General features: G+C 36.8%; 1 protein-coding gene across 1 annotated transcript in view; it reads left to right on the forward strand.

Annotated features, from left to right (window-relative positions):
• LOC126204133 (RIMS-binding protein 2-like) overlaps positions 1-21,810 on the forward strand; it is a 1,140,279-nt gene that overhangs the window by 647,040 nt on the left and 471,429 nt on the right. Inside the window, exon 8 of the mRNA XM_049938546.1 lies at positions 5,499-5,810. Coding sequence (XP_049794503.1) covers positions 5,499-5,810 — 312 coding nt within the window. The remainder of the gene's footprint in view (positions 1-5,498; positions 5,811-21,810) is intronic.

Raw genomic sequence — 21,810 nt, forward strand, 5'->3', positions numbered from 1 at the left:
GACTTTTCTGAAATCCACCCCTTTCCCTAAACCACTCCAGTCCTTTTTTCCTTCGCCCCTCTTCCTTCCTCTTCAGCCCTTCTGTGGGAAGGACTGGCTCTGAAAGCTTGCATAACTATAACCTTCTTATATGTGTGTGTTCTCCTGCCGCCACTTGGTGAGTAGATTTTTTTAATTTATCCAGTTAAATTATATTGTCAGTCATTTCTATTGCATGACTAACATTAGTTGTTACTCATTACTCCTGTAGACAAGGGATACTACATTTTCACTCTTCATGAAGTACTTAATTTTACATTTCTCCTCAATTAAAGGAAGTTGCTGATATTTCCACTGGGTACATCTCCATTCAGGATTGAACTGAAAATCTTTTATGATGAAATTCTGCAGAACATGATGAATGAAAAAATGAGTTCTTGTAGAGTGATTTACAGATACAGCTTCATAATAATTGATCTGATGGTGTTCACTGATATAGATAATGTGGAGTAATAAACTTACCTCACTTCTTGGGTCACACACATCTTGGGTCACACATGAAACTACGTGTGTGTCTGTGGATCTCTTATAGAAGAGAACAGTACATTGTATTCTATACATCAACACATCTTCTGCCTCAACACATGTATGTGTAAATACCTATATGGAGGGGTATTCTGAGAAACAGTGGAATCCTTTTATTCCAAAATTTGAAAAGTATTGGAACCTCGTGGTTGCTTTACCTCTGTCAGTGCCATGGTGAATAATCTGTATTTGGTTTGACATTATTAGCATTACTGTATGCTATCCAGGTTGCTAATGTGAAGAAGCTTGTTTTTTATATGTAGACCATTATGTTTGAACTGTGAATTAGAATTTCATTACATTTATAAATGAATGGCTTAGGACAGTAATTCTGAAGATCAATTCTACTGGCTGTTGGGAGAATGCCCTGCTCATGAAATCTGAAATGTCCTCTGGTTCAGAGTGGATTTATGTCAACTGCAAGTTTCTTATATAGTTGGCACAGATCCATTTAGGCCTTAAAGTTGTGTTAACCTTCAGTGAATACAGATGCTTCTTGGTGCATCCAGTATTTTGATTGTGTGTGATGAGTTAAAACTTTATACTGAGCTGGGGTTCAAACTCTGATGCCTGTCTTTTGTGAGCACTCACTTCTAATTATGCCATCTGTGTAGGTCTCTCAGACTGACATGAAAGTGCAGCTTGTCACTAGCTCTTGCCCTTTCCTTCCGAACTCTGCGAATTGTCTACACTGATTTTGTGAGAGTAGCAATCTACTGCACAATTTGTATAGTGGTATGTTGTGTTGCATTTAATATCTTTGAAAGTTTTATGTTTAGTGTAAATCTTTAAAAAACACTATATTTAAATTTATATATGTGTCACTGAAAGACAAAATGAAAATGTTTGACTTCCAGTTATATCACCAGGCTAGTAACTAATGACATTCAAAAATTTGGAGTTTCTGAGATCATCTACATCTACATTGATACTCTAAAACCCACTGTACTTGGTATATGGTATTTACCGCAGTACTATTCCAAATGTTGTGGCACTATCTTCTTCCACTCACACATGGAGTGTGGAAAAAATAACTACTTAAATGCCTCGGTGTGCACTATAATTATTCTAATTTTCTCTACACAGTCCATTCAGGGGCAATATGTAGGAGGCTGTAGTATTTTCATAAATTCCTTACTCAACAGTCATTCTCAAAACTATGTAAGTAGGTTATTACATGATAGTTACCATCTCTCTTCAAGTGTCTGTCAGTTTAGTTTTTCCAGCATTTCTGATGTTCTCCACTGAGTCAAACTAACATATGACCATTTGTGCTGCAATTGTTTGCATACGTTAAGTGTTTTCTGTGAGTCCTATTTAGTGTGAGTCCCACTCATTTTCTGCAATTTTCCAGGATGGTTCAAACGAGTGTTCTGTAAACAATCTCTTTTGTTGACTGACTGTATTTTTCCCATATCCTACCAATGGGCCAAAGTTTGCCACTAGCTTTACCTGTGATTCAGCCTAGGTGGTCATTTGTTTTGATCTGAAATGTATTTCTGCTGCTTCTCTTTTTTTGTCTTTAGTTGGTCAAATTACTTGAGGTATATATATTCATGTTTGTTTACAGTAGGCACAAACCATTCTTGTGAAAGTGTTGAAATCAACAATATGGCACACTATATTTTTTTGTTCTTAGTGTTGTTTATGTTACTATACCTTCAATCTAGATAGAACTGACCACAGAATCCTACATTACATGTAATTCCATCTGTTTTCTGGGAGTTACGCTGCTATCTTTACACAGGTCCAATTTTTTTCTGTGTCTCATTATAGTGAAAGAAAGAAACATTACCATTATCTTTCTTTTGCAAGAAAGGAATGTAAATGATGAAATATTTGATCTCATATTACATATGTAAAGATAAACCATAATTAATTAAATCTATCTCCCAGTTTTTGTTCATGATAGTTCAAATTGTAGTTGTAAATTTTAGCTGAAAGGCTTCTCTACCTCAATTTTTGTATTTGATTTATGTGCAGTAGCAGTTCGTAAGTTACTTTTTTGATTACTTTTTGATAATTTACAGTACTGAAAAGTGTTTTACTCTAGATGTATTAGCAGTATTCTATATGAATGCTTGCTCCACACAGCTACATGGACATTTATTGATTTGATGAAGATTGTTGCAAAAAAGGAGTCTTTAAACAGAACAGATTGTGAATTTGAGATGAACAAGTATCCTCATACCATTGTTAGACTCTGTTATAATATAAATTTCCTAGTAGAAAATAGACTAAAATAAGATCTCTCCCATACAAAATGTGTAGTGACTATAAGTGAACAAAATAATTTTGACAGATCTTCCCAACCTTCTAACATCGAACATTCTTTTTGTTTTATGCTATTTATTGTGTGTAGGATAAGTAGTTTTATGGCACAAATGAAATACATTGTAGAACTGTCCACACTTGGTAATTAGCACCATAATTTGCATATACTAGTGTTAATTTCCTGGCTTTTACATCTGGCCAGTAAATTCTTGTTTTACAAATTACTCTATATCCCCTGCAGTATATATCAGTCTTCATGGTGTAGAAAAACGTATTCCTCCTAATTGAAGCAAAAGCACATAGTAAACAATTCTGTATGTCAAACATACTACACCAATGATTTTTAGTTTTTGGTCAAGAATTAATAGTTATGAAAGATGCTACAGAAACATAGAGCATGTCTATTGAAGAAAATTTATGTTTGGAGGAAATGCAAAATGAAACTTTTCAAATAACTCAGTTAAGTGATTTTTGCTCTTCATTTCATCAGAAGGCTAGGAGTGAGACAAACTCACAAGTTATGTATTTAATTTCATTTGGTACTGGTAATATCCTGTGGAATTGTTTACTAGAGTAACTAAATTATAATCAGAATAATGTAAGGAATAAAGGTAAGAACTCACTGAATAGTAGAAGCATTGAGTCATCCAAAGGTACATAAAAAGAGTGGAAACTTTGCTAGCTTTCAGCGGAATCCTTTTTGTGTTGATACATAGTGCTGATTGACTACAATATTAATCAGATGGCGCAACATAGTTGATAGGCAAGTGTATGTGTGTGTGTGTGTGTGTGTGTGTGTGTGTGTGTGTGTGTGTGTGTTCAGTCATATTTATGTGCCCATCAAAATCTCTACTACAAGTTGTTGCCTTAGTTTAGTGATGTCAAGAATATTATGCAGTCCTCATCTATGACTGTCATATAATCACCTGTTTAAATGGTCAGACACTATAGCTGTTCAATTCATACTTGTCTCATTAAAATTGTTAAAGGACTTGCAATACAGTGGCCAAACTACCCCGCTTGGGGCCTCCTGGCCAACAATGCCATACGGTCATTTCATTTCATTTTTTTGTTGTAAATAATCAACTATGGTCGAAAAGGAAGAGTGATGTCCAACAGTCTTCATTATTATTCATGAAAACTGTCTGTTGTCCAAGAAGAAAAGATGTAATTTCTCTCATCAAAATAAAATTTCATTTTTGGCAATCCCCCCCCCCCCCCCCCCCTGCCCCCCTGTTCCATTAGGGCATTATTATTTGAAAACTTGAAGCTTGTGGCGTGATATTAAACTAAATACTTTTTACTGCCATATACACTTATCTGTAAATGTTCTTTATATGGTCATATTGAAGTAACAACTATGTTAATGACTTCTAAATTAGCATATTACATGTTGTTTTGTAGTGCGTGGTATCATGTGTAACTGACTGCATTAAATTTTTTTATTAATTGTAGATCATTATAAAAGCCAAATTAAGTGAATTTTGACAAAACAGAGGGAAGTTGGAATTTTTTTAAATTAACTACTTTGATGTAACTTATGCAGACGTAACTTCAGGTGTGTTCATTTAGTAAGTTCAGTAAAATATTTATTAATTTACTTATGGAATATTTAATAACTTTCTAATACAGATACCTACAAAGATTTTGAAACTTCTGGCCATCAAGATGTGAATGTGTATTGTGTCTCAAGTTTTTATGACTGTAATATTGAAGTGTTTAGCCTGTAGTCTGTCTAACTTTGAAGCAAGACTGAACTGTAAAGGGAGATCTTGGTCTTCTCCCTAAGCTGCTTGAATTCTGTGATAGATATACTTCCAAGATAGACAAATTATTTTATATTCTGGGGAACTGCAGCTGTTGAAAGGCAGTGTTCTGCACTAGGGACTTGGATGAGACATAATTAAGTACAAAAATGTCTCTGTAAAAGTATCACATTTTCATATTTGCCAGGTACATAATTACAGGGCACCTATTTGATTTTGTTTATTAAGTTATTAAACTCACTTTTGGAATGAATTTCTTTCCTGAACAAATTCCCCTGTTAAGTTATTGCATTTTGCTATCATTAGTATTCTAATTACTTACTTACTGGATTTGTAATTTTCTGAAACTTATTTATCAAATGGTGTTATCATCCACTGGTCACTTCTAGAAATTTTGTGTTTAGTTATGTAAATATTGTCTTCTAACAAACTGCATGAACTTGCTATAAATAGTGCCTCTATTACTTTTGTTTTAACACCATGAGTATTTATTGAGCATGTACAGCTTAGCTTATTTTAGCTCATCACCTTTATGTTTTTGCAGCTAATACATTAAGAAATTCAGTTTTTTCAATACATAAGTGCAGCTTGTAAATGTATTATAATTATATGTGGACTTAAATGACTGTTTAAGGGTAATAAATCGCATTTTTAGTAAATATATACTTTTTCTGTTCTTCTTCTTCACTGTCTTCTAATTTTTCATAATATTATGAGATTTGCAAAGGGAAAGTTATTTTATGACATTCCTTTTCAAATTTTGGTGTACTACCACAAAACTGAATATTCAGTTTGCTTATTGAGTTACTCACTTAGCTAGCTGTGATTATTATGAACTGATGAATTGCAGAAGGAAATGAATACTTCTCTGAAACGATATGTTGCAATTTCCAGGCCTGTCGAGCAATTCAAGTAGCACAACAGCTGGAGGAAGTGTGTGTGCAGCAGGGAATGTCACCAGTGGCACTACAGTACCCCTAGCCACACAAGCTGGGCATGGTGAACAGAATACACTTGCATACGTCGGGGTGCCCAGTGCACAACCCTATCAGGCACTGCCGGCTCCTCTGGGCACCCAGCCGCAATATGTAATGCCTGTGCTAGCGCCAGCTGCTCCACCAGGAACCCAGCAGCAGACCTACGTGCCAACACACACAGCACGGCTTATGCCGCAGATACCGACAGCGGCAGCTGCTGCTACTGCAGGTGCAGCTGCTGGTATACCTGGAATACTAACAACACCATATGACCTAGACAGTATGTGGCAGCCCTTGTTGTCATTAGTGCATGATCCTGTGACCATGTTATTATCCTGTAACATGCCTCATGAAAATAGAAAATTTCAATTGCAATAGCTTTCTTCATTATAATTTATGGTGTATTTAAACTTGCTGTTGGATTATATCTACTGGCCAAGCAAAGTTCCACAGAAACAGCATTGTATTTTGTTTACAGCATTTTTTGATTTCCATATTTTGCATCATGTTCTGCATCCAAGTGTCAGATTGTCAGATTAAGTTACAAGAATTTTGACACAGTTTCTCTGCTGTTTCCCTTTTTCTAGGAAATGTTTCATCAGTATCAATTAGGCCGGTATTACACTATCAAATTTCTTTGTCAAAGATTTGATCAAAGATGTGATCAAATATTCCGTCAAATATATTTGACAAAGATGTTTGACGTAGCGCTAGAAGAGGTATTACACTGTCATCATATTTTTCGTCAAAGTTCAAGATGACTGACAACAACAACTTGTTATTAACTGCAGCAGTTGCATGTACCACAATTGCACTGTGTGCATATGCAGAAGAGAAGCAGGGGGGAAAAAAGGAAACATACCTGGGCGAAGCCGTGGGTTTTACGACGACATGATAAAAGCATTCAACAAAACTTGGTACGTGAGTTTATAGTGGAAGATGTCAAGTCGTACATCAATTACTTAAGAATGGATGAGCATACATTTCTGTATGTGCTCAATGAAGTGTATCCTCATATCACAAAGCACAATATTCACTTAAGAACTGCTACATCTGCAGAAGACAGGCTCACTGTAACACTCCGATTCCTTGCTACAAGAGAGGGTTAGGTTAGGTTAGGTTAGGTCAGGTCTCCAATCTTCGTAATCTATTTTTGTATTCAGCGAGCCTCACGTTGTTAAGCGCCTCATCAGCTTCATACATCTCTAATAATTTTGTAGTTGTCAGCACACACCAATTGTATTTACCCGCAATGTTTATAAAAACACTACAGATGACAGAATGTAGCGATGCTAGCGCTCCATGTGGTAACATGTCACATTGCAGTGAACAGAAGACAAGCGACTTCTTTGATAAAATATACAGCGAGGCCCTAGATTTGATCAAATATTGGATGACATTTGACAAAGTTCCCTATTACACCATCAAATATCTTTGACAAAGATATTGGACAAAGATATTGGACAAAGATATTTGACAAAGAAATTTGATAGTGTAATACCGGCCTTAGATAAGTCGCCAGGCAAAGGTATTTATCATTGGGAGCAACCTAATCTTCTGCAGACATAAATATATATCATCATTATTGGAAATGTTTGGTGTCCTGGCCACAAATCCTTTTAATATTGGCAGCCAGCGAAGCATAATGTAGAACATGTAGCTGAAAATTTGAAATTGAGCAGTGGGCCTAAACCTTATACACCAGTGCTGTACTGGGTGGGTGGGAATAGGTCCCTGCCAAGGCCACAGGCATGGAAGAGTTGCAAAAACTTACACAAAAAAAGACAAATGAGAAAGAATGATGGGTTAAGAGTTAACAGGGAGAGGAATGAGAGTTCTCCTATTCTTTGTATTCTTATGATTCATGTACAAGAAAAAGTGTTTCGCTTGGTCTGTGTCATAAACACACATTATTGTCACCATCCACTAGAAAGAAAAGACCACAACAGACAGACATTAAATGTTTGCACGATTCACACAGCTCCCCCTTATTCAGCTTGCTCATGTTCAGCAATGAAGTTCTTTCTATTACTTCTATACAGTATTGTAGATTGTTACAGGCCAGTGAGTGGGTGTTTGATCAAAGGCTTTTAAGATTTTTGCTGAATGAGGATTGAAGTGACATGTGGCAGTGGAAGAAGCAAGCAGAAAAGATGGAGGTGATATGTAATTTATTTACCCTTCAAGTTTCCTGCTCTCAAGTTTCAGTTGGTACAGTCTGCTGTATAAATATAAAAGACTGCAAGAATAAATTTTCTGTGGCTGATTAATAATATTATAAGAGTTATTAGTAATGCCTGTAGACAGCTGATTCAGTTCATCTACACTATATCTTCATGTAAACAAACATATGCTTTGCCATTCTTCGGCTGCATTGCCCAAGTATCTGTTGTCATAAGAAGTAGATCTTATTTATGTATTAGATATTTTGTTATTCTAGTGTGAAAGAAACTCTTGACACATTCTGCAGCATAAGAAACTTAAAGTTCATTTGCCTATCATTGTCTGAAATGTTTAACTCATATACTGCCTGTATCAAATGTCACTGGGCAGTGGTTTTAACTGTGCTTCATTATTAAACTTTCTTACAGAAGTATTATATTTTCCAAACCTGTGTAGAAAAACAATTGCAGATAGGTAGTTTCTTTTTGTTTTATGAAAGGAGGTTTGGGTTTGCTTGTTTGCGGAGGTGCAGGATCACTTTGTTACAGCTCTGTTTAGTACCAAGGAATTTTCAGTTATTGATAACATAAGACTATGCAGAGTTCTTAAGATATTTACACCAAAGCTCCACACGGGTTGCAATGGAAGTATCTGCACTAGAGCTGTAGACAGATGCATACAAGTAAAACTGTGAACTGAACTCATACACTAAAACAAATCTCCCCTGATGGCAAAAAAGGAAATCTAAAATTTTCAGTAGATGCCACAAACAAAAAGTTTAAACCCTGATAAAGTTGAATAACTTAAATACAATGTAACATTAATCTTCTAAAAGTAAATGATTGTTCATAAAATCTTTGATAATCCTGATGGTTATGGTCCTTGAACAGGCCTGAGCAGCATATGGTACCTGAAGAGGGCAGAAACCATTTTAATAGTTGTGGGGGACATTCTGAATGATTAACGTATCTGACTTTGTACTCTGGCAAGGCTGAAAGCAAAGGCAGATTACAGCTGTTATATTTCCCATGGACATATAGCTCTACTGTAAGATTTAAGGATGATGGCATCTTCTTGGATAAAATATTCCTGAGGTAAAATAATCGCCTATAAAGATTTTCAAGTGGAGACTAATCAGGACAACGTTTTTATTTTAAAAAATACTTGTAAAGTGAAATGCATAGGCTGAAGTCAGATATAGTGGGAGTAAGTAAAATGCAGTGAAAGAAAGAACACGATTTCTGGTCAGGGGAGTATAGAGATATCAACACATCATCACATAGAGGTAGTGCCAGGACAGGTCTGATAATGAATAAGAAAGTAGGAATGTAGATGAGCTGTTATAAACATTGGATACATTATTGCAGCCCAGATAGAGACCAAGCCTCACCTACCACAATAGTACATATTTATATAGGTATTAACTCAGTAGATGATGAGATTGAAACAATGATATTATAAAAGAAATACTCAGATCATTAAGAGAGACAAAAATTTAACTATCATGAGAGACTGGAGCTAAATGGCAGCAAAAAAAGAGGAGGAAATGTAGGAACTAAAAGGGAAGGCAATGCATTAGTATACAGGGCAATTTAATCACTCCATGTAATTGGCTTATGAATCATGAAAGAAGGCTGTATATGTACACTGATGTGACCTACAGCACCAGAAAGTTTAAGATATTTTTTTATTAACATAAGACAAAGATTTACAAATCAGCAAAACATTTTTTGGTAGCATTTGTAGACTGTACATAATTTATTGGGAACTGCTGATTGAAACAGAAGAATTTTTAAAAAGGTAGGCAATTAAAAGTGATGGGGCTTGGATAAGTTGAAAGAACCAAAGATTGTTGAGCATTAAAAATGGGGGTTAAGTAGTTGTTGGCTGGAACGGGGGAAGGTATACAGTAGAAGGCTTTGAGAGATGAATTAATTAAGAAAAAAAGAAAAGCTAAAATAGAATTTCGTAGATAATGCATGACATATTGAATTTAATTGAAAGAAGCAGAAAATTTAAAAATATTTACATACATACATTAATCCTTGTTCCATAGATCACGAATAAGACATTTTATAATGATGTGGAACTTGTCACTTTAACATAAGTTTTCTTTACACAAAATATTTAATTAATTGATTTTTTATACTACTTTATATCTAAGATTTCACCTATTGAGTAGAAGGAGTTGTCATTCACAAATTCTTTTAATTTGCTTTTAAGTGTTGCATGGCTATCTGTCAGACTTTTAATACTATTTGGCAAATGACCAAAGATTTTTGTGGCAGCATAATTGACCCCTTTGTGTGCCAAAATGACATTTAATCCAGAATAGTGAAAATCATCCTTTCTTCTAGTGTTGTAGCTATGCACTTTGCTGTTATTTTTGAATTGCGATGGGTTATTAGAGACAAATTTCATAACTGAATATATGTATTCCGAAGGTACTCTAATATCCTGAGTTCCTTAAACAAGTATCTGCAAGGTGATCTTGGGTGGCTCCAGTTATTATTCTGATTACATGCTTTTGTGCAATGAATACTTTTTCTCTTAATGATGAATTGCCCCAAAATATGACACCATATGAAAGCAATGAATGAAAATAGGCATAGTAGTCTAATTTACTGATATGTTTATCACCAAAATTTGCAACCCAACCGTTTCAGCGGATCATCAATGTGTTTCTTCCAATCCAGTTTCTCATCAGTGCACACACCCAGCAATTTTGAGTATTCTGCCTTACCAACAGACTTCTGTTCATAGTCTATATTTATGAATGGTGTTACGCCATTTACTGTACAGAAGTGTATAAATTGCATTTTCTCAAAATTTAGTGAGAGTCCATTTGCAGAGAACCATTTAATAATTTTCTGAAATACGTTATTTACAACTTTCTCAACTGATTCTTGCTTGTTGTATACGTGATGTGCTATACTTGTATCATCAGCATAAAAAACTAGCTTTGCATCTTCATGAATATAGAGTGGCAAGTCGTTAATATATATTGTTGTTGTGGTCTTCAGTCCAGAGACTGGTTTGACGCAGCTCTCCATGCTACTCTAGCCTGTGCAAGCTTATTCATCTCCCATTACCTACTGCAACTGACATCCTTCTGAACGTGCTTAGTGTATTCATCTATTGGTCTACCTCTATGATTTTTACCCTCCATGCTGTCCTCCAGTACTAAATTGGTGATCCCTTGGTGCCTCAAAACATGTCCTACCAACCAATCCCTTCCTCTAGTCAACCTGTACCACAAATTTCTCTTCTCCCCAATTCTATACAATACCTCCTGATTAGATATGTGATCTACCCATCTGATCTTCAGCATTCTTCTGCAGCACCACATTTCAAAAGCTTCTATTCTCTTCTTGTCCAAACTATTTATTGTCCATGTTTCACTTCCATACATGGGTACTCTCCATAAAAGTACTTTCAGAAATGACTTCCTGACACTTAAATCTATACTCGATGTTAACAAATTTCTCTTCTTCAGAAACACTTTCCTTGCCATTGCTACTCTGCATTTTATTTCCTCTCTACTTCAACCATGATCAGTTATTTTGCATCCCAAACAGCAAAACTCATTTACTTCTTTAAGTGTCACATTTCCTAATCAGATTCCTTCGGCATCACCCGACTTAGCTCTACTACATTCCATTATCCTCGTTTTACTTTTGTTAATGTTCATCTTATACCCTCCTGTCAAGGCACTGTCCATTCCCTTCAACTGCTCTTCTGGGTCCTTTGCTGTCTCTGACAGAATTACAATGTCATAGGCAAACCTCAAAGTTTTTATTTCTTCTCCATGGATTTTAATGCCTACTCCAAATTTTTTCTTTTGTTTCCTTTACTACTTGCTCAGTATAAAGATTGAATAACACTGGGGACGGTCTACAACCCTGTCTCATTCTCCCCCACCCCCCCACCCCCCAACCACTGCTTCCCTTTCATGCCCCTCGACTCTTATAACTGCCATCTGGTTTCTGTATAAATTGTAAATAGCCTTTCACTCCCTGTATTTCACCCCTGCCACCTTCAGAATCTGAAAGAGAGTATTACATTCAACATTTTCAAAAGCTTTCTCTAAGTATACAAATGCTAGAAATGTAGGTTTCCCTTTTCTTAATCTATCTTCTAAGATAAGTCGTAGTGCCAGTATTACCTCACGTATTCCAATATTTCTATGAAATCCAAACTGATCTTCCCCGAGGTTGGCTTCTACCAGTTTTTCCATTCATCTGTAAAGAATTCATGCAGTATCTATCTTACCCCTAGTGAGATATGCCTCTACATCCTTACATTTGTCTTCTAGCCATCCTTGCTTAGCCATTTTGCACTTCCTGTCAATCTTATTTTTGAGACGTTTGTATTCCTTTTTGCCTGCTTCATGCTCTGCATTTTTATATTTTCTCCTTTCATCAATTAAATTCAGTATATCCTCTGTTACCCAAGGATTTCTACTAGCCCTCGTCTTTTTACCTATTCGATCCTCTGGTGCCTTCACTATTTCATCCCTCAAAGCTAACCATTCTTTTTCTACTTTATTTCTTTCCCCCATTCCTGTCAATCACTGCTTAATGCTCTCCCTGAAACTCTCTACAATCTCTGGTTCAGTCAGTTTATCCAGGTCACATCTCCTTAATTTCTCACCTTTTCACAGTTTCTTTAGTTTTACTCTACAGTTCATAACCAATAGATTGTGTATACTTGGAAGGAGAGACAGCTTTGGTCGTATTTTTTTGTTTTATGTGATCGCTGTAATCTTGTTGACACCAGTACCTACCAATTTAAATTATATATTACAGCACTGAAGATGGTCACTAAGTGACCGAAAATCGATTTTGCGCTTAATAAAACAAAAAAATACGACCAAAGCTGTCTCTCCTTCCAAGTATACCCATTATCTGGTCGTGGTGCACAGGACACTCCATGGCGTCACCAATAAATACAATAGATTGTGGTCAGAGTCCACATCTGCCCCTGGAAATGTCTTACAATTTAAAACCTGGTTCCTAAATCTCTGTCTTCTTTTATATAATCTATCTGAACCCCTCCAATATCTCCAAGCCTCTTCCATGTATACAACCTTCTTTCATGAATCTTGAACCAAGTGTTAGCTGTGATCAAGTTATGCTCTGTGCAAAATTCTACCAGGCGGCTTCCTCTTTCATTCCTTAACCCCATTCCATATTCTCCTACTATGTTTCCTTTCTTGCTTTTCTCACTGTCGAATTCCAGTCACCCATGACTATCAAATTTTCATCTCCCTTCACTGTCTGAATAATTTCTTTTACCTCATTACACAGTTCATCACTCTCTTTGTCATCTGCGGAGCTTGTATGACTGTGGTGGGCATGGGCTTTGTGTCTATCTTGGCCACAATAATGCGTTCACTATACTGTTTGTAGTAGCTTACTCACACTTTTTTTTATTGATTATTAAACCTACTTCTGCATTACCCCTATTTGATTTTGTATTTATAACCCTGTATGCACTTGTTCAGAAGTCTTGTTCCTCCTGCCACCGAACTTCACTAATTCCCTCGATATCTAACTGTAACCTACCCATTTCTCTTTTTAAATTTTCTAACCTACCTGCCCGATTAAGGGATCTGACATTCCACACTCCAATCCATAGAAGACCAGTTTTCTTTCTCCTGATAATTACGTCCTCCTGAGTAGTCCCCGCCCGGAAATCAAAATGGGGGACTATTTTACCTCCAAAATCTTTTACCCAAGAGGATGCAATCATCATTTAACCAGACTGTAAAGCTGCATGCCCTTGGGAAAAATTATGGTTGTAGTTTACCCTTGCTTTCAGCTATTTGCAGTACCATCACAGCAAGGCAGTTTTGGTTAGTGTTACAAGGCCAGATCAGTCAATCATCCAGACTGTTGCCCCTGCAGCTATTGAAAAGGCTGCTTCCCCTCTTCAGGAACCACACGTTTATCTGGCCTCTCAACAAATGCGCCTCAATTGTGGTTGCATCTATGGTACAGGTGTCTGTATCGCTGAGGCATGCAAGCCTCCCCACCAACGGTAAGCTCCATGGTCCATGGTTAATATATGTTAAGAACAACAAGGGACGCACGGCTGAACACCATGGGACACCATTCGTAATACCTTCCCAGTTAGAGGACTTTGCTGATTTTTGCAGACTATCTGTACTGTTAATTTCAATGTTCTGCATTCTTCCAGTTAAGTTTGAATTAAACTATTTGTGTACTGGCCCACTCACACCACAATACTTAACCTTATCTAGAAGAATTTCATGATTCACACAATCATAAACCTTTGAGAGATCACAAAATATCCCAATGGGTGAAGTTTGGTTATTCAATGTATTTAATATTTGATCAGCGAAAGCATATATAGCATTTTCTGTTGAAAAGCCTTTCTGAAAACCAAATTTACATTTTGTTAGTACTTCATTTTTACAAATATGTGATGCTATTCTTCAATGCATTACTTTTTCAAGAATGTTGGATAAAGCTGTCAGAAGTGAGATTGGGTGGTAGTTGTTAGTATCAGACCTACCTGCTTTTTTATGCAATGGTTTAACATTAGCATATTTCATTCTATCTGGAAAAATGCCCTGTTTCAGTGAACTACTGCACATGTGGCTGAGAATCCTACTTATCTGTTGGGAACAAGCTTTTAGTACTGTGTTGGAAATGCCGTCAATTCCATGTGAGCTTTTACTTTTGAATGAATTATTTTCCTGATTTCAGTAAGAGAGGTGGGTTGAAGTTAAATTTTATCAAATTGCATAGGTACTGCGTCTTCCACATACTGCCTTGCATTTTCTAATGAATAGATGGATCCTGTTTTCTCTTCAACACTTAAAAAATGATTATTAAAAATGTTTCCTACTTCTGACTTCTTGACAACAAACTTTTCATTGTGTTTGATGGAAATACAGTCTTCCTGTGCTCTTGGTTGCCCTGTTTCTCTTTTAACAGTATTCCCAATTGTTTTAATTTTATTATCAGATTTGCTGATCTCAGACATAATGAACATACTTCTGTGCTTTTTAATAACTTTTCTTAATACAGTGCAGCAGTTTTTATAATGGTTCTCTGTTTCAGAATCATTACTCCTCCTAGCTATAAGATACATTTCCCTTTTCTATTTACAAGATATTTTTATCCCTTTAGTAAGCCATGGCTTTTTACATGGTTTCTTACAATTATATTTCACTGTTTTCTTAGGGCAACTGTTTTCAAATATACTCACACATGTATCATGAAATAGGTTAAATTTTAAATTAGTATCACGCTTCCTGTACACCTCATCTCAGTCTAACTGTTGCAAGCTTTCCCTAAAATTTTGAATTATTAAATCTTTAATTGAACTCACTATTTTGGAGGACTGTTTTGAATTACTGTATGGAGCTATATCTTATTCTGTAACTAGCTGTGCATCATGATCAGACAGACCATTCTTAACAGGAAAAGTTTTTATTTGATTAAATTTATCTTGGTCTGTGAAAACATTATCTATCAGTGTGTAGCTTTCCTGTACTACCCAAGTAGGAAAATCTATAACTGTTGTCAAATTGAAAGAACCCACTAAAACTTGAAGGTTAAGCTTTCTATCGGACTCTTTCAGAAAATCTTCACTGAAATCCCCACAAACAATAATTTGCTTTCCTCAGATAACACAACAAAGAATCCAAGTTTTTCAAAAATAGTTGAAAATTTCCCAATGGCGACCTATACACAGCTACAATTATAAAAGTGCCATTATTTAGTTTAAGCTCACATGCACATGCTTCTGTATGTTGCTGTATGCAAAATTTTTTAGTTTCCAAATTTTTCACACCATGACAGATTTTAACACATATGGCAACTCCTCCTTTCTCCATAGTGTCTCTACTTACATTTGCTGAAAGTTTTTATCCACCTACATTTACCATGTCCATACCTGTGACTATATGATGTTCAGATAGGCATCCACTCACCCTCAGTTTATAAATATTCTAAACAAACAAGATGCTCACCTACTTTGTTTTTTTAATCCCCTGATATTCTGATGCAATATACTAACATTATTTTTCATTGTGCTTTTATGTGAATCTTGTGACACTATAACATTATTTTTCACTGTACTATTATGAGAATCTTGTGATATTTGATATCTCTAGTACCTGCCTGTCGAAACTTCTCATTAAGCTTAATTTCTATCAATGTAGGAGGATTGGACACTGATCTTAGCCTAAAAAAGTACTCCCATGAGTTTCAGCACCCCCCCCCCCCCCCTGCAAAGATTTTGCTATCATTCCAGACAGTTTACCCTAGAGATGAAGCAGACAAAAGAGAGTACAGACATCTAAAAATGAGACTGGCCATAAGTGCAAAATGGCAAAGCAGAAATAACAAGGAGAAAAATTCAGTGCTGTAGAAATATAAATATCCATGGAAAAGGTAGATCTTGCAGGTAGGAAAATTAATGAATCTTTTGTAAAATGAGAAGCAACTGTCTGAATATCAGGAGATGAAATGGAAAGCCAATACCAAGACAGGCAAAATACCCTCAGATTTTGAGAAGGATGTAATATTTCCAATTCCAGAGAAGCCAGATACTGACATTACTGAACTGTCAGTTTAACAAGTCAGGAGTGCTAAATACTGACTCAGACAATAGAAAATCCAGGATGGAATATAATAACATTATGAAAAGGATAGTTGCTACTCACCTTATAGCAGAGATGCTAAGTCACAGAAAGGCACAACAAAAAGAATGTTGGAAAGTTAGCTTTCCGCCAACAAGATCTTTGTTAAAAATAGACAACACACACACACACACACACACACACACACACACACACACACAAATGCAGTTCACACACATGTAACAACACTCTTTGGCAGCTGGAACCAGACTCAGATTGTTTAAAGAAGAATAGAAGAACTGGTAGAAGCCAGTCTCGGGAAAGGTCAGTTTGGGTTCTGGAGAAATGTATGAATAAACAAAGTACTAAGGCAGTGGAGAACTACAGTCTTTTGAGGCAGACCGAAGAAGTCAAGCCTACGTTTATAGGCCTTATAAAATTAGAGAGAACTTTTCACAGTGCAGGCTCAAAAACACTCTTTGAAGTTTGATGGCAATAAGCATAAATTACAGGAAGTGAAATGGCATCACAATTGGTTCAGAAAGTAGGCTGCAGTTGTAAGATTTGGAGGACTTGGAAGGGTGACAGCAGATGAGGTGAGAGTAAGACAGATTATAGCCTATTCCTCATTCTATTCAATCTGTGTGTTAAGCAAGCAGTAACGGAAACCGAGGTGGGTTGACAGAACATCTCCTGAGGCATCAAGAAATAATTTATTTGGTGGTGGTGTTGTTGGTGGTGGTGGTGGTTGTGGTGTGTATGTGTGTGTGTGTGTGTGTGTGTGTGTGTGTGTGTGTGTGTGTGTGTGAGGTGTGAGGGGGGGGGGGGGGAGGGAATATAGTGAAGGGAGACTAAGGCTTGACTACAATAAACAGGTTCAGGTGGATGTAAGTTGCAGCAGTTCACACATACACATAACTTCTCAAATCTGAGACTACTGTCATCTATAAAAGATTAAAATCCCTGTCCCTCCATTGTGCCTTAGGTTTTCTTAAAATGCACCAGGTAAAAGCCTGAATGATTCCTCAAACAAGAAGTCTTCTGATTGATTGCTCCATCTGATTGCATTATGGCTGTACTTGATGTCTGCTAACTTCATTGTCAGTGGAACATTTAACTGGAGTCTTCTCTCCTTTCACCCCTACAGCCTTAAAACATGTAGTTCATGACCAGGCTACTGGCTACAAATAACCATTGAGGTGGATACCAATTAGGTTTCCAGAACTATTGTTGTGTGACCACTGCTCAAATAAAAGTGAATAGTGACCTATAACTATTTCCAATGAGACAAGAAGAGACTGTAATGTATTCCAAGCGCTTTTGAAATTTCAGTACTGTTTATGTGAGACATTCCGCCTACAGAAGAGTAAGCACGAGATTTTCCTGAAGTGTTAGAAGTTCTTCTCATATCTTCCTGCTAACAAAAGTGTAGAGCCTAAACATTTGGAGCAAGCAGGTCATAATGGAGAGATGGAGTTTCATGCAACCCCCAAACGATCTTTTTGGTGCTGTTGCTCACCTGAAAGGACATTGAATATGAAGACACCAACCAGATACTTGATGACTGACTGCTTGCATTCGGCATTGAGCTCACAACATATTGCAGTCCAAAACTCAAGCATTCCTGGCTACTAAAATAATGTTTATTAATTATCCACCAACATAAATTATCCGTATCCACATACACGCTCCTGTTCAGTGCATGGTGGAGGGTACCATGAACCACTACTAGCCATTTCCTTTCCAGTTCCACTTGCAAAGAGAGGGAGGGAAAAATATTTATAAGCCTCTGTATGTGTCCTAATGTCTCTCATCTTATCTACAAGGTCATTACATGAAATGTACGTTGGCAGCAGTAGAAACGATCTGCTGTCAGCCTCAAATGCCGGTTCTCTAAATTTCGGCAATAGTACCTCACAAAAAGTATGTTGTCTTTCCTCCAGGGATTCCCGTATCAGTTTATGAAGTATCTCCATAATACTAATGTGTTGATCAAACCTGCTGGCAACAAATCCAGCAGCATGCCTCTGAATAACTTCTAAGTCTTCATTTGATCTGAAGTGATGGGTATCCTAAACACTTGAGCAGTATTCAAGAATAGGCTTCACTAACATTCTACATGCAGTCTCCTTTATAGATGAGCTACATTATCCCTAAATTCTCCCAATAAAATTTGAAGTCAAGCATTTATCTTCCTTACTACCAACTTGACATCCTCATACTGCCTAGCAACATTACGCCTAGATATTTAATCAGTGTAACTGTGTCAGCAGCACATTACTAATGCTGTATTAGAATGTTACAGGATTCTGTTTCCTACTCATCTGCATTAACTCACACTATTCTACACTAGAAATTTTTTCTAAGTCACTTTGTATCCTGCTACAGTCTCTCTACATCATCATCTTCCCATACACTACAGCATCATCAGCAGCCATAAATAGCTGTTCATCGTGTGTGTGTGTGTGTGTGTGTGTGTGTGTGTGTGTGTGTGTGTGTGTGTGTGTAGCACAGTTAACACAGTTATTGTCAATGTAGAAAGCTCTGCTTCTACAATCCCAGCTATATTTACACTCTCCACATCAGCTTGTGATGCATTTTGGAGGGTACCCCTGACACCCTGTCATAACAACTCCCTTCCTATTTTCCTGTTTCACACATGAACTATGCATGGGAAGAATGGCTGTCATTAAGCACTACTTGAGCTTCAGTTCCAGATTTTACAGTCATGGCCATTTGTTGAGATGTGTAAGAGAGGAAGTAAAATATTATGTGACTTTTCTTGGAACTTAGACTATTGGAATATTAATGGTAAACCTCTCTGTATTCAAAATGAAATTTGTTGTAGTTCCTGCCACTGGAATTTGATGAGTGTATCTGCAATGCTATCATGCTTGCCAAACAGCTTGCGACAAATCATTCTTTCACCTTTGTATGTTCTTTATCTCCTCTATTGATCATACCTGATAAGCATATGAAACATATACTCATTTATGTGAGTAATAGAACCTAGTCCACTGTCCTGGACAGCAAGTGTTCATTACAGTCATAGATGACAACAGGTATGCCTTAAGGTAATGGTCATGTCCTCCATGTGTTTGAATGAAGTGTCAGGACGAGCAGCAAAACAGAGACTACTTTCTGGTGAAACTGTTGTGTGCTTAAAAGTGTCATCATTGATCATCTGTAGGGAGATTCAATATTACACAGATAGAATTTATGTTTGATGCAATAGATGGCAGGCAAATGGCAACTTGCATAAATGTGGATAAATGTAATTTATTGGAATGCATAGAAGAATAATTTCTGTAATCTTTGAATATCACTGGAATGATGCTTGATTAAGTCATGTTGATGAGATGCATGGTTGACTCTGTTTTGTTGAGAGAGTTTTAATTTTGTCAGTAAGTGAAATGGAAATGCTCTGTGAGCTTAGTAGGAATCCTTGAACGGAAAAGACAGATCACTTCCTAAAACACTATTGAGGAATGGAGAGAACAAGCACTTGTGATGAATGGCAGAATGATTCTGCTGCTTCCAATGTTTATTTTTCATAAAGACCATTACAAAAAATATGGAGTTTGACGCTCAAATGGGGGCATACTATCAGTCTTTTACCCAACACTGCATGTGCTGGTGTAACAGGAAAGGGAATAGTTAGTAATGGTGCAAAATACCCTCCTACACAAACTGTACAGAGGCTTGTGGGATATGTATATAACTTTAGATATATTAAAAACAGAGATTCCATGACTTACCAAACGGGAAAGCGCTGGTAGATAGGCACAATAAAAAACACACAAACACACACACAAAATTTCGAGCTTTCGCAACCCCCGGTTGCTTCGTCCGGAAAGAGGGAAGGAGAGGGAAAGATGAAAGGATGTGGGTTTTAAGGGAGAGGGTAAGGAGTCATTCCAATCCCGGGAGCGGAAAGACTTACCTTAGGGGGAAAAAAAGGACAGGTATACACTCGCACACACACACCTATCCATCCACACATATACAGACACAAGCAGACATATTTAAATATGTCTGCTTGTGTCTGTATATGTGTGGATGGATAGGTGTGTGTGTGCGAGTGTATACCTGTCCAGACACAAGCAGACATATTTAAATATGTCTTCTTGTGTCTGTATATGTGTGGATGGATAGGTGTGTGTGTGCGAGTGTATACCTGTCCAGACACAAGCAGACATATTTAAATATGTCTTCTTGTGTCTGTATATGTGTGGATGGATAGGTGTGTGTGTGCGAGTGTATACCTGTCCTTTTTTTCCCCCTAAGGTAAGTCTTTCCGCTCCCGGGATTGGAATGACTCCTTACCCTCTCCCTTAAAACCCACATCCTTTCATCTTTCCCTCTCCTTCCCTCTTTCCTGACGAAGCAACCGGGGGTTGCAAAAGCTCGAAATTTTGTGTATGTGTTTGTGTGATTTTTAGATTTTTATTGTGCCTATCTACCAGCGCTTTACCGTTTGGTAAGTCATGGAATCTCTGTTTTTAATATATTTTTCCCATGTGGAATGTTTCTTTCTATTTTATTTATAACTTTAGATATAGATGTAAGTTTGTATGACTCCACCCAATATTCTGCAGCAATGTTTTTCACTCCATATCTCTCCTTAGCTGGAACTGAGGGTAAATTGTTGTGTCAAAAGTTTGTATCCTTCCTTTGATCTTGTCAGACAACTTTGCTTATATTTCTCTAACGTATATGTTCAAAAACACAGAACCAGCATAATTTCCATTTGTTGCATGGTCTGTACAGTAATGTGCACATTTTTCTCTGTCTTGATTTAAACATTTTTCTTGGAACCGCACAAAATAAATTGCCACTATCACCAAAGCAAAATCTTCTTTTAATCTGCCACAAAGTTTCATATCAGTGCTCACTTTGCTTGAGTGTGAGAATTTCATTCTGGAAACAGTAGCCTAGACTGTGGCTAAGCCATATTTCCACAGTATCCTGTCTTCAAGAGGGCTAGTCCTCAAGTTACACAGGATAACTTCTGTGAAGTTTGGAAGGAAGGAGATGAGGTACTGGTGGAAGTAAAGCTTTGTGGATAGGTCATGTATTGTGCTTGGGTAACTCAGTTGGTAGAACACTTTTCTGCAAGTGGCAAAGTCTTGGGTTCAAATCACAGTCTGGTACAGAGTTTTAATCTGGTAAGAAGTTTCATGTCAGTGCACAGTCAGCTGCAGAGTGAGTATTTCATTCTGTAAAATCTTGCTGTTCCCATGGAGGAAAGCTTTTATTTCTGAATTTTACTTTGTCTGCTTTTACTTGAATGAATTTTTTTTCCCCACAACAAAGAGAGCTATAGAAATGGAAAAGGAATGTTGCAATATATTGCAACCAAAACTATAGATGCAGAAGGAAGCAGAAATCATTCATATAAGATCTTAATTACAGTGAAGATTAAAATTTTTAAATAGTGAAATGTTTC

Source organism: Schistocerca nitens, chromosome 9, assembly GCF_023898315.1.
Source record: "Schistocerca nitens isolate TAMUIC-IGC-003100 chromosome 9, iqSchNite1.1, whole genome shotgun sequence".
Taxonomy (NCBI): Eukaryota; Metazoa; Arthropoda; class Insecta; order Orthoptera; family Acrididae; genus Schistocerca; species Schistocerca nitens.